The sequence below is a fragment of the Salvelinus sp. IW2-2015 genome, linkage group LG35, assembly GCF_002910315.2.
Source record: "Salvelinus sp. IW2-2015 linkage group LG35, ASM291031v2, whole genome shotgun sequence".
NCBI classification, from domain to species: Eukaryota; Metazoa; Chordata; class Actinopteri; order Salmoniformes; family Salmonidae; genus Salvelinus; species Salvelinus sp. IW2-2015.
The window spans coordinates 3,005,499-3,018,303 of NC_036874.1; the positions used below are offsets into that span (position 1 = coordinate 3,005,499).

Sequence of the window (12,805 nt, forward strand, 5' to 3'; positions counted from 1 at the left end):
ATATCTTATAATACCAGGTATTTTGAGAACACTTTCTTACTTATAACAATGGCCTGGGGAAGAATGATCTCTATAAAGTACAGTGGTCCTTACCTGTAGGAATTTAATGTTTTTAGGCCCCAGCTCCTCTTCTATGGTTCTGATTGTGTCTGAAAGTGATGATCTCTCTCTGCTCATCTCCTCAATCTTCTCTTTCATCTTCTGACTCTTCTGCTTCRKTTCCTCCCTTAGTGCAACTATCCTGATCTCCTCTTACTCTTGTAGGTACAAAGGAAGCTTCTCAAACTCCTCTCTGTGTGCTGAGCCTGGCTCTGGAGATAACAAACAAGAATGTATCTGATAGTAACATCAGTCACTAGTCTATCATCCATAATTCCACAGGGTGGAAATGTGGCTGCGATCACTGCATTCTTACCTTAACGTGCTCTGCTGTTTGATCACAGGTCAGTTTAACGTCATTGAAGACATTCAGCTTCTCCTGTAAGGGCTGCAGCGCAGGCTTAACCTCCTCCTGAAATTAAAAAACAGAAGTTGGGTGTATAACATTGAATTATCAAAGACATTCAATTTCACCATATCAAAGTATTGACCGTGTTGTCCCCGTCTTCAATTGTTGTTTGGAATCTTGATTATTTTCAAAGTCCATGAAAAAGTCATACAATGTAAGTTAGTTGAATGGTGAATAGCTGAATGTCACAGCGCTATTCTGTTCTGTACTTTAATACATTTTACTTGAATCCCTCTTGCTCAGGTGAGTCAGGGGTGGAGCTATAAAAAAAGAACAGTACAAGGGTCATAGATTTCTGCAGTTATACTCTTCTCTGAATACCTATAATTAGTGTGCTTGGTTCACTATGAATTATACTGTGCTCTTGCATTGTTTGCTTTGAAACTATAAACATCAAACCAACTTCAAAATGTGCAGGCTGGCAAAACTACAATATAACTTTCAGAATTGTGAAGGCCTACAAACAGGCAATGTAGTGTATCAGACATATAAGGGCAACAGGGGAGGAGGAGTAGGAGGAGCATAGAAACATTTATTCAAAAGGGAAAACTCCTAGCAAGCCCTAGTGAAAGACAGTAACTGATCATCGTAGAAGGTCCTGTAGATAAGTTTACATTGAGGTAAGATCATTCTGTTTACAACGTATTCTTCTGTTTATTCTGGTTAACTTTTTTTCACTTGGAGTGTTGCTTCCATAGCACTCCACTAAAAGACATACGTTGAAATGTTTGTCTCAATTCAGATCATTTGATTAATATGTGTTACATTTTAAATCTGTAATTTCAGATTTTTGAATTGAATGTTTATTCTTTTGTTCAACTACATCATAAAAAAATAATTTGGTGTCTGTGTAGCATATCCAACTCTTTTTTTTTTTATATTCAACTTTTTATTAGCTAGTCCTATCTTCACAATTGCAAATACGCCCACAACCATATGTGACTCATTCTTATGGTGGTGACCTTTTCGAAGTACATTTTCTGTGGAAAAAAGTTTAGAGTCAAGGTGTTCTACTTCTGTTCCACTGAAATGGCAATCAGATGTGTGCAGTGTCAATGCGGAGAGTATGCACCGTATACCTTCTGTTTATAGACAAGTTGGACGCAAAGGAACCAATGCAACAACCAGCAATTCAGAGTAGTTTGTGTTCCCATGTGAAACCCATGCATCTCATATAATGTTGGTGTGAACATTGATGCTTCAATAAACCAGATGTCTTCTTGTGTGGTGACTTTACATTTCTCCATAGGGATATTGTATTGTGTTTGTAAATGCAGACATACATTATGTTAATACTATTGTGTTCTGTTCAAGTAGATATTGTACTGTGGTAATCACAGAACATGTCAGACAACACAGCATTGCTGATGGTTCTCTTCTTTTGCCTCTGTGGTAAGTGATGTGATGAACTTTCACACCTATACTCACACCCCTATCTGAATTGATGTTAGTTTGTGTGTGTGTGTGTGTGTGTGTGTGTGTGTGTGTGTGTGTGTGTGTGTGTGTGTGTGTGTGTGTGTGTGTGTGTGTGTGTGTGTGTGTGTGTGTGTGTGTGTGGTGTGTGTGTGGTGTGTGTGTGTGTGTGTGGGCGACGCTATGACTGCACCCTTGCACACATACAAGGTGGTCCCACACAGGAAAATAAGACCACAAAGCAGTTTGGGTAAACAGAAACTAAACTGCAGCCTCTATTGGTGTTCTACATGTAGGCTTCTCACCCTCAGACGTTCTAGTGAATTAGGTAATATTGTTTTTACTAAAGTTATATCTGTACAGTATACACTAAGTAACTCAAACATTAGGAACACCTTCCTAATATTGAGTTGCACTGCCACCTTTTGCCCTCTGAACAGTCTCAATTCGTCGGGGCATGGACTCTACAAGGTGTCGAATAGCATTCCACAGGGATGGGGACAAGAGATAGTCCCACCAAAAAAATCTAAAGGAAGTTTGGTCTGTAGTGTCTGTCCTATATCTGAGAAATACATTACATGGCCGAAGGTATGTGGACAGCCCTTCAAATGAGTGGATTCTGCTATTTCAGCCACACTTGCTGACAGGTGTATAAAATCGAGCCCACAGCCATACAATCTCCATAGAGAAACATTAGCAGTAGAATGGCCCGTACTGAAGAGCTCAGTGACTTTCGGAAAGGATGCCACCTTTCCAAAAAGTCAGTTTGTGAAATTTCTGGCCTGCTAGATCTGCCCATGTCAACTGCAAGTACAGTTAATGTGAAGTGGAAACATCTAGGAGGAGGAACGGCTCAGCCGCAAAGTAATAGGCCACACAAGCTCACAGAACGGGACCGCCGAGTGCTGAAGTGCGTAGTGCGTACAAWTTATKTGTCATCGATTGCAACACTAACTACAGAGTTCCAAACTGCCTCTGGAAGCAACGTCAGCACAAGAACTGTTCGTCGGGAGCTTCATGAAATGGGTTTCCATGGCTGAGCAGTCACACATAAGCCTAATATCACCATGGCAATGCCAAGCGTCAGCAGGAGTGTTGTAAAGCTCGCCGCCATTGGACTCTGGAGCAGTGGAAGCACATTCTCTGGAGTGATGAATCACGCATTCACCATCTGTCAGTCTGACGGATGAATCTAGGTTTGGCAGATGCCAGGAGAGCGCTACCTGCCCGAATATATAGTGCCAACAGTAAAGTTTGGTGGAGGAGGAATAATGGTCTGGGGCTGTTAATCATGGTTCGGGCTAGGCCCCTTAGTTCCAGTGAAGGGATATCTTAACGCTACAGCATACAATGACATTCTAGACGTGCTTCCAACTTTCCAACTTTGTGGCAACAGTTTGGAGGACGGTCCTTTCCTGTTTTAGCATGACAATGCCCACGTTTTTCTGAACTCTTCAGTCTATTCTTGTTCTGAGAAATGAAGGCTGTTCCATGCGAGAAATTGCCAAGAAACTGAAGATCTCGTACAACGCTGTGTACTACTCCCTTCACAGAACAGCGCAAACTGGCTCTAACCAGAATAGAAAGAGGAGTGGGAGGCCCTCCCCTTCATCTACGCTGATTAAAATGTATTTAACAGGTGACATCAATAAGGGATCATAGGTTTCACCTGGTCAGTCGGTCATGGAAAGAGCAGGTGTTCTTAATGTTTTGTACACTCAGTGTATAATAGAATTACACTGACAATMATATATTTTTCATTTTTCTCCTTAAGAAAAAGTTGTGGCTGACCCAGGTACAAGTATGTATCATGATAAACACATATCATAATAAACATAACATCAGAACTGAGAGACACAAATTCCAGATTTTTCACACAATGGGGACCAAAATAATAATATTTCCTGTCACTTCACTCATCCCACTCTTGTCCTTCGTCCCCTCTCATCTATCTTCTCTATGATTCACCCTCCTCTACCAGATAACCCGTCCTGCTACAGGATCGAGCCTGGCACCATGGCTGGCATCATCATTGCAGACGTGATCCTGACCATTGCCATTGTCATTGTCACGTACCACTGTGCCAGCCGACGCAGACGTCGAAAAGAGAGGGGTAAAGTGCCATGCAGGGTTTTTTCATGAACATAATAATTCCCAACTTCTTTCATTGGATCAAGGGCCACTGCCCTCTGCCAACTACATTTACATTTAAGTAATTTAGCAGACGCTCTTATCCAGAGCGACTTACAAATTGGTGCATTCACCTTATGATATCCAGTGGAACAACCACTTTACAATAGTGCATCTAACTCTTTTAAGGGGGGGAGGGGTTAGAAGAAAACTATGAGCAATATTATATTTAGGGAAGTTTAGCTTCCCCCTTTTCTTGTTTTGCTTCCCTTTTATCCTCATCCTAGTATTAGAAGGAACAATGAACAGCTCTATATTATTCAAGTAAACCCAATAGACTCTGTAACACATGTACTGTTTATTAAGTGCTTGTAAACTGTAAATCACTAAATATCACTAGTATTTTGTATGTAAGAACATTTTTGAGAGCTCTAATGGTCTCTCTCTCTCTCTCTCTCTCTCTCTCTAGCTGATAAAGTCTACATGAATGTCAGGGCAAACTGCAAAACATGAGAATCCTCAGCAAGCACCAGAATTCTTGTTAGATATATTTGTATATACTGTGCAATCTTGTTTTACATCATATCTGTCAATACATTCTTGTGATTTGATTTGAAGTGTCTCAATGAACTGTTTTTTCACTGCCACCTCCTGGTGAAAACTCAAATCTACACCTTCAGATGTAAAAAATCACACTGAAAGTTAGAATTATTTCAAGATTTACTCAAATAAAAAGGTGAAACACATGCACAACTTTGTGTTGAACCAGTTAGTATAGAGATGTACAGGAGGCTCCTAGCCACGATAAGCCTGTGTAGAGTATTATGTATGTGTGGTTTTTGATGTCTATCTGTCCTGTCCATGTCCATGTCTCTCAAAGAGGCCCACACACTACGCTTGTTCTCAGACACTTTGATCTCTGAACCATCTGTCTGATCAGCGTCCGTGTCTATTGATGTCTCTCTCTCTCTCTACCACACACACCACACACACACACACACACACACACACACACACACACACACACACACACACACACACACACACACTTTTTCTCTCTCTCACACACACTGTCCTTGATTATTCTTAATCAAGTGAATCATTTTGTATATGTAGTTTGTTTTTAAATGATCAAATCAACAAACACAAAATGTAATGCCTAGTTCAATAACAACATACTCAAAAACCTTAAGCATGTAGAAACAGCAGTAGGAACCTGGGATTTTGTATTTTAATCATAAATATAGATTTGAGAAGACGCAACATGTTATATAGTGCATTCTGAAAGTATTCAGACCCCTTGACTTTTTCCACATTTTGTTATGTTACAGCCTTATTCTAAAATTGATTAAATTGTTTTTTACCCTCATCAATTTACACACAATACCCCATAATGACAAAGCAAAAAAAGATTTTTAGAAATGTTTGCAAATGTACTAAAAATAAAAAAGTATTCAGACCCTTTACTCAGTACTTTGTTTGAAGCACCTTTGGCAGCGATTACAGCCTTGAGTCTTCTTGAGTATGACGCTACAAGCTTGGCACACCTGTATTTGTGGAGTTTCTCCCATTCCTCTCTGAAGATCCTCTCAAGCTCTGTCAGGTTGGATGGGGAGCATTGCTGCACAGCTATTTTCAGGTCTCTCCAGAGATGTTCGATCGGGTTCAGATCTGGGCTCTGTCTGGGCCACTCAAAGACATTCAGAGACTTGTGCTTAGGGTCGTTGTCCTGTTGGAAGGTGAACCTTCACCCCAGTCTGAGGTCCTAAGCGCTCTGGTTTTCATCAAGGTTCTCTCTGTACTTTGCTCCGTTCCTTTTTGCATCGATCCTGACTAGTCTCCCAGTCCCTGCCGCTGAAAAACAACCTCACAGCATGATTCTACCAGCACCATTCTTCACCGTAGGGATGGTGCCAACTTTCCTCAATACGTGATTATTGGCATTCAGGCCAAAGAGTTAAATCGTGGTTTCATCAGACCAGAGAATCTTGTTTCTCTGAGAGTCTTTAGGTGCCTTTTGGCAAACTCCAAGGGGTCTGTCATGTCCCTTTTACTGAGGAGGGGCTTCAGTCTGGCCTCTCTACCATAAAGGCCTGATTGGTGGAGTGCTGCAGAGATGGTTATCCTTCTGGAAGGTTCTCCCATCTCTACAGAGGAACTCTAGAGCTCTGTTAGTGAGCATGGGGTTCTTGGTCACCTCCCTGACCAAGGCCCTTCTCCCCTGATTGCTCAGTTTGGCCAGGCTGTCATCTCTAGGAAGAGTCTTGGTGATTCCAAACTTCTTCCATTTAAGAATGATGGAGGCCACTGTGTTCTTGGGGACCTTCAATGCTGCAGACATGTTTTGGTACCCTRCCCCAGATCTGTCTCGGCGCTCTACGAACAATTCCTTTGACCTCATGGCTTGGTTTTTGCTCTGACATGCACTGTCAACTGTGGGACCTTATATAGACAGGTGTGTGCCTTTCCAAATCATGAATCATCAATTGAATTTACCACAGATGGACTCCAATCAAGTTGTAGAAACATGTCAAGGATGATCAATYTTGCTCCCGAGTGTTGCAGCGGTCTAAGGCACTGCATCTCAGAGCTAGAGGCATCACCACAGACCCTGGTTCGATTCCAGGCTGTATCACAACCGACCGTGATTGAGAGTCCCATAGGGTGGTGTACAATTGGCCCAGCGTCGTCCAGGTTAGGGTTTGGCAGGGGTAAGCCGTCATTGTAAATAAGAATTTGTTCTTACTGTAACTGACTTGCCAAATTAAATTAAGGTAACATTAAAAAAAATGTGAACAGGATGCACCTGAGCTCAATTTCGAGACTCATAGGAAAGGGTCTGAATCCTTATGTAAATAAGGATTATTTTTTTATTGTTAATAAATTTGCTAATATTTCTAAAAACCTGTTTTTGCTTTGACATTATGCACTAGTGTGTGTAGATTGCTGAGGTTTTAATTTAAAAAATCTATTTTAGAATAAGGAATGTAACAAAATGTGGGAAAAGTTAAGGGGTCTGAGTACTCTCCGAAGGCACTGCATGTGAATGAGTGTACATGGAATTTCCCTACATCCCTCACCCTAAAATAGCAATGTTGTTGCCTGAGAACCTTTTTGACCAGCGCCATAGAAATTGTTTTTATGAATGTCCAGTGTGTAGGCCTATATTAGTTTACCTACTCAACTCTGAGATGAAAGCACTTTGAACGTGAAGTGCCATGGTCAACCCACTGCCCCTGGTATGACAGTGTATGATGTTTGTCTCTGTGGTACACTCTGAAATGTGAACTGAGTTGACTGTTAATTTCCATCCACTGTATCTTTTATAGATAGGCTACCTTATGTCCCTAATGTAGGGAGGTGCTTATTGTGCCGACAGGGTAAGCTATCATTTCAGATGAACTTGTGGTTGAGAGAATCAGGCTTGGCTAGAGCTGCTCTCAGGTGTTGGTAACCACAACCTACAGAAAACCACAGGTCATGTTAGAAAGAATAAAAAAACTGCCAATCTGCAGGACGCTGAGCGGAAAAGGTCGAGTGTGGGCGCCATGGTAACAAGCAAGGCCTTTGTCAGAAACAAATAGCAGAGCTGACATCCCTCATCCACAATTAGCAGAAGAGGACGACACTGTCTGCTGAGATCTGGGTTCTTGATCTGTCAGATAACACTGTAGGGTGACAAATAAATGTCTATGATGCATGTCAATATTTGTCTAAAATATGTCTCTGTTTTCTACATTATGATTTGAACTGTTATTGAGTCACTGATAAAACCCGAAACGTGAAGGTCACAGTGTTCAGTTGACCCATCACAGTAGTGTATGAGGTGTATAGTGTGTCGAGGGTCCTCATGTTGATAGGCTAGGTCATTTCCTGAGCTGGTGTGAGTCTAACCACTAAAAGTCAGAAGTAAAACCCCTCCCTGACTTCTCTGGTATTGGCCTGACCTACCAATCAGGGAAGTGAAGTTCTGTTTGTATTTTTAAGAAATGGGTTTAGACACGCCTGCCTCACTGGCCCCCAGAAATGGCAAACTATACCAGCATTGTATATGAAGACAATGTTGGTATACATTACAATACAGTAACAGTAGCTGCTACTAATATAACACTGTATAGCCTCAACATGGTCAAAACTATAATGTTGATATCATGGCTAGTCAGTCCTTGCATCCATAGCAATGTCTATGAATTTGAGAATGGTTACATTTCTCCAGCCACATCCCAGCTTTTCCCTGAAACAGGGGCAGGGAGAACATGTTGGTATTGTTTCAACTGCTGATTGCTGCTTTAAGTATGAATCTAAATTAATAGAAATATGTCAAGAGGGTGAAAAAGTTATATTGGGGGAGAAAAGTTTTTAATATTTGAGCCACTGACAATGTCTTGTGTTCTCAAAACGACATATATGTTATCAATCTGTGTGAGCTGACGTGTGTAGAGTTCAACACTCATGTGGACATGACATCACAGGGGCAGAAACAGAAACTCACTCACTGGCTTCCTTGTCAGTCTGCTCCCCCTTTGCTCTCTCACACACGGACACACAGTTACAGGACACACAGACCACTGTCTCTAGCACTCCTACGGTTTACATATTACCTTGTCTGTTTTGCTAGCTCTACCACAGAGTCATTGGGGACAGATTACCTTGGACAAAGTACCAGGGACCCGGAGCCTTAGACCTCTCCTCTCCTCTAGTCTCCTTAGTAGGACCAGGCTGAAAATGGGCAAGGCCCTCTGTATCGTGGCTCCCCTGAAAGGAATGTTTGGTAAGTAGCTCTACATGTGGTCATATTATCAACAAACTATCTGTTGATAAGTAACTGCATGCTAAAGTTACGGTTAGGGTTAGGTAAAGAATAAGGGTTAGGGTAAGAGGTACGTTTAAGGTTAGGATAAGGCTTAAGGTTAGTAAATAGTTAGCTGACATGTTTAACCGTTACGTTCTCAAGTAACTGAGTTGACCTGTTTTTAAATTGTGATCATACTGATAATAGAGTTTCTCTACGCAACATATTGTGCATCATAGGAATAACAGGACAGTGGTTGGGAAGTCAGAGTCTTTAAAGAGGCATCCCTAGTTGTAAAGGATGTGGTTAAGTGTATGGATAAAAGTCAACATTGTGCTGTCCTCTTCATTGACCTGTCAAAGGCTTTTGATATTGTTGATCACTCACTGCTAATTCAGAGGCTTTCCTCAATTGGCCTAGATCAGGCTGCATGTAACTAGTTTAACAATTACTTGACAGACAGAACTCAATGTATATCTACTGATGATGTTAAATCAGGCTTCCTGGATATTATGAAAGGTGTCCCGTAAGGGTCGATTCCGGGTCCTGTACTTTTTACAGTTTACATTAACAATACCTACTTGTCTGTAAAAAATTGTAACCTGCACTTGTATGCCGATGATACTGTTGTGTATGCTATTGCCCCCACGGTTGACCAGGCTCTATCTGAACTACAGTCTGCCTTCATTGGATAACATAAAAGCTTAATTGACTTGAAATTAGTACTGAATGCAGYTAAAACTAAGTATATGTTGTTCTCTGGAGTGAATAAAAGTAAGTCTGATGATTTAAGCATAATCTACTTTGGATGGTTTCCATATTGATCGTGTCCGTGCTTACAAATATCTGGGCATCTGATAGATGAAAAGCAGTCTTTTAAAAAGCATATTGATGAGTTATACTGAAGAAAAATATAAAAGCAACATGCAACAATTTCAACAATTTTACTGAGTTAGTTCATATAAGGAAATCAGTCAACTGAAATAAATTCATTAGGCTCTAATCTATGGATTTCACTTGCCTGGGCAGGGACTCGGCCATGGGTGGGCCTGGGAGGGCATAAGCCCAACCACTTCTGAGCCAGGTCCATCCACTGGGGAGCCAGGCCCAGCCAATCAGAATTTGTTTTTCCCCACAAAAGGGCTTTATTACAGACCKAAATACTCCTCAGTTTCATCAGCTGTCTGGGTGTCTGGTCTCAGACAATCCKGTCGGTGAAGAAGCCAAATGTGGAGGTCCTGGGTTGGTGTGGTTACACGTGGTCTTCTGTTTTGAGGCCGGTTGGACGTACTGCCAAATTCTATAAAACYATGTTGGAGGCGGCTTATGGTAGAGAAATGAACATACAATTATCTGGCAACAGCTCTGGTGGACATTCCTGCAGTCAGCATGCTAATTGCATTCTCCCTCAAAACTTGAGACATCTGTGACAAAACCGCACACTTTAGAGTGGCCTTTTATTATCCCCAGCACAAGGTGCACCTGTGTAATGATCATGTTGTTAACCAGCTTCTTCCACACCTGTCAGGTGGATCAATTATCTTGGATCGGAGAAATGCTCACTCACAGGGATGTAAACACATTTTTGCACCAAATTTCAGAAAAATAAGCTTTTCTGTGCGTATGGAACATTTTTGGGATCTTCTATTTCAGTTCATGAAACATTGGACCAACACTTTACATGTTGCGTATACATTTTTGTTCAGTATAGTTAACAAGCTGAGAATACAAATAGGCTTCTTCTATAGGAATATGTCCTGCCTCTCGCTAAATAGTAGAAAGCAGATTATTCAGTTGACGTTGCTATCGGTCCTAGACTATGGTGACTATACGAACACAGCTGCCACTTCATTAAAGCCATTAGATGCAGTTTATCATAGTGTACTGCGCTTTATTACTGGCGAGAATTTTTGTACAAATGACGGCATTCTCTACTGGAAAGTTGGTAGATGGTCTGATGTCACGTAGGTTGAAACATTGCTATGTTTCATTTATAAAGCCCTTTGACAAAAYGTCCCACTGTACCAAACATACTTACTAAACTTTAGACATAGAAGTTACCACACCCTGTCTCAGGGATGGCTAACTCCTAATTCCTTTGGTCTCTACTGAGTTAGGTAAATCAGATTTTAGTTTTCTTGCTCGTTATTTGTGGAACAATCTTCAGAATGTTCTTAATTAAATGTGATGTTCTGGTGCCTCTAGGGCAATTCAGAAAGTTGATTGAGGACCTTATAACTGATTGTGTTTGTTTTTTATAACTGTGTTTTTATTTCTGCTTGTGTTTTGTGTTTATATTTTGATGTGTGTATTTTCTGTAATTTATGTAATTCATGGCTCATCTGTAATTCATGGCTCATTTAGTTTCAGTATGACTCTGATAAAATAAAGGTTCAGTAAATAAGTCAGTAGTAAATATTTTCTAAAGGACACATAGGAGCACTTTTCTAAAGGACACATATCTAGTGTTAGAACTAGTTTTACCAAACAAATAAAAATGATTGTTGAAATAGAGTCTATGTGTTGACTTTTTGAAGTGTTTGTTTGTGCGAGTTGGGGGTGAATTGGGGGTGAATTTGGGAGTGAATTTACAAGAAATGTACCCAAAAAGAAGAAGTGTCCTTATTACAGTTTTTTTCACTTGCATTGGAGTCATTCAAGAGATATTATATAGATATTATACAGTACATGTTCTGTTATCTGCTTTGGAAGTGAATTACCACTCCCTTCACTTATATTGCTATTTTCTTTCTTGATCCTTGATCTTTCTTTTTTTTCAGGTCCTGCCGAAGGAGAACAAGGTATTTGGCTGCTGTTGATACCACTATCGATTTTTGTAATAATTTAGAGCAGGTGCTTAACTTTAACCACTCTTTATACTATTTCAACTCATCCTATTTCCCKAAACTCTTGTGCCACAACCCATGTTTTGACTATGGTTAGTAATCAGAATGCTCTCTCCAGACTGTGGCCACTGCTATCAGATAGATGTGGGGGCAGTGGTGGGCATCATCGCCTGTGACATCATCCTGACCCTCCTCATCGCTCTCGCCGTGTTCTGTTTTGCTACCTTCCGGAAGAAGAGGAGTCAACAGGAATCCAGACTGGAGGGTGAGGGGTGTGTGTGTGTGTGACTGTGTTTGTGTGTGMGTGCTTGCATCCTCCACCCATCCCTAATCCCTCCTGTTTGTCACCTCTCCTCAGGTAAAGGGAAAACACTCACAGCATCAAAAAGGAAGACAGTAGAAATCACAGAGTCTCCCTACCAGGTACTGAGGCACTAACCATAGTAGAGCACAGTCCTCAAAGCATACAGAATATACATTCATATAGAGTAACTGTTTATGTCTGGTTTGATCCACTTATGATTCCTTCCCTGTTGAATTGTTTTATTTTTGCCTTTACTGTTGTAGGAGCTGCATGGAATTCAGTCAGACGTGTACAGTGATCTCCAACAGTTTCAGAAATGAGACTACTTTTTTGGACGGACTGCATGTATTTTGCTGCCTGGTGCTTAAATCTGACAAGGACTGAACTTTGCACATCTGGGATTTATATTTATACTCATCTCCTTACTGTTATCTTTCAACTTTTGTGTGTATGTCTAATTGTAAAATTWATAGAATAGCATTAGACACATTCAAGAGATATTGTATATATTTGACATAAATTGACCTGTTAATGTTTGTTTAATATGCTACCTTTTATAGTGTTGTTTTCAATGATTTACATGCAATTTTATTTCATTATATATCTGTTATTTTGACTTAATTAAGTAATTTCTGTATATTAATGGGGTTATTTTATTCTATGTTTCATAAGTACATAATTTGTATATTGCCAGAAACAGTTCATGGAAGCCCCATTAATATTACCCACATGATGTTGGTGGCACCTTAATTGGGGAGGACTGGCTCATGGTAAAGGCTGAAGCCGGGTAGGTGGAATGGTATCAAACACAT

General features: G+C 40.6%; 2 protein-coding genes and 1 long non-coding RNA gene across 6 annotated transcripts in view; all 3 read left to right on the forward strand.

The window, feature by feature from the left end:
- LOC139023739 (uncharacterized) overlaps positions 1 to 12,805 on the forward strand; it is a 183,684-nt gene that overhangs the window by 93,888 nt on the left and 76,991 nt on the right. The gene's annotated exons all lie outside the window — the stretch shown is intronic.
- Positions 1,064 to 4,804, forward strand: hcst (hematopoietic cell signal transducer). 2 transcript variants are annotated; one of them, XM_070437408.1, is made up of 5 exons: positions 1,064 to 1,128; positions 1,826 to 1,900; positions 3,696 to 3,722; positions 3,903 to 4,034; positions 4,521 to 4,804. In XM_070437408.1, exons 2-5 carry the CDS (start codon positions 1,852 to 1,854, stop codon positions 4,562 to 4,564), a joined length of 252 nt encoding a protein of 83 aa, XP_070293509.1. In that variant the 5' UTR covers positions 1,064 to 1,128; positions 1,826 to 1,851; the 3' UTR covers positions 4,565 to 4,804. The 2 variants fall into 2 exon arrangements, with proteins under 2 accessions (XP_070293509.1, XP_070293510.1); XM_070437409.1 differs by having other exon boundaries at positions 3,696 to 3,716; positions 4,521 to 4,662.
- tyrobp (transmembrane immune signaling adaptor TYROBP) lies at positions 8,679 to 12,414 on the forward strand. The gene is made up of 5 exons (XM_023980511.2): positions 8,679 to 8,822; positions 11,624 to 11,644; positions 11,808 to 11,954; positions 12,048 to 12,112; positions 12,257 to 12,414. Exons 1-5 carry the CDS (start codon positions 8,777 to 8,779, stop codon positions 12,311 to 12,313), a joined length of 336 nt encoding a protein of 111 aa, XP_023836279.1. The 5' UTR covers positions 8,679 to 8,776; the 3' UTR covers positions 12,314 to 12,414.

What these genes read in the sequence shown, in the direction of transcription:
- tyrobp (XM_023980511.2), top strand. Translation starts at nt 8,777, where the DNA reads ATGGGCAAGGCCCTCTGTATCGTGGCTCCCCTGAAAGGAATGTTTG. An exon ending in ACAGGAATCCAGACTGGAGG is followed by an intron (nt 11,955 to 12,047) that starts GTGAGGGGTGTG and finishes ACCTCTCCTCAG; the next exon opens with GTAAAGGGAAAACACTCACA. An exon ending in TCACAGAGTCTCCCTACCAG is followed by an intron (nt 12,113 to 12,256) that starts GTACTGAGGCAC and finishes TTACTGTTGTAG; the next exon opens with GAGCTGCATGGAATTCAGTC.
- hcst (XM_070437408.1), top strand. Translation starts at nt 1,852, where the DNA reads ATGTCAGACAACACAGCATTGCTGATGGTTCTCTTCTTTTGCCTCTGT. An exon ending in TCTCTTCTTTTGCCTCTGTG is followed by an intron (nt 1,901 to 3,695) that starts GTAAGTGATGTG and finishes TTTCTCCTTAAG; the next exon opens with AAAAAGTTGTGGCTGACCCA. An exon ending in CAGACGTCGAAAAGAGAGGG is followed by an intron (nt 4,035 to 4,520) that starts GTAAAGTGCCAT and finishes CTCTCTCTCTAG; the next exon opens with CTGATAAAGTCTACATGAAT.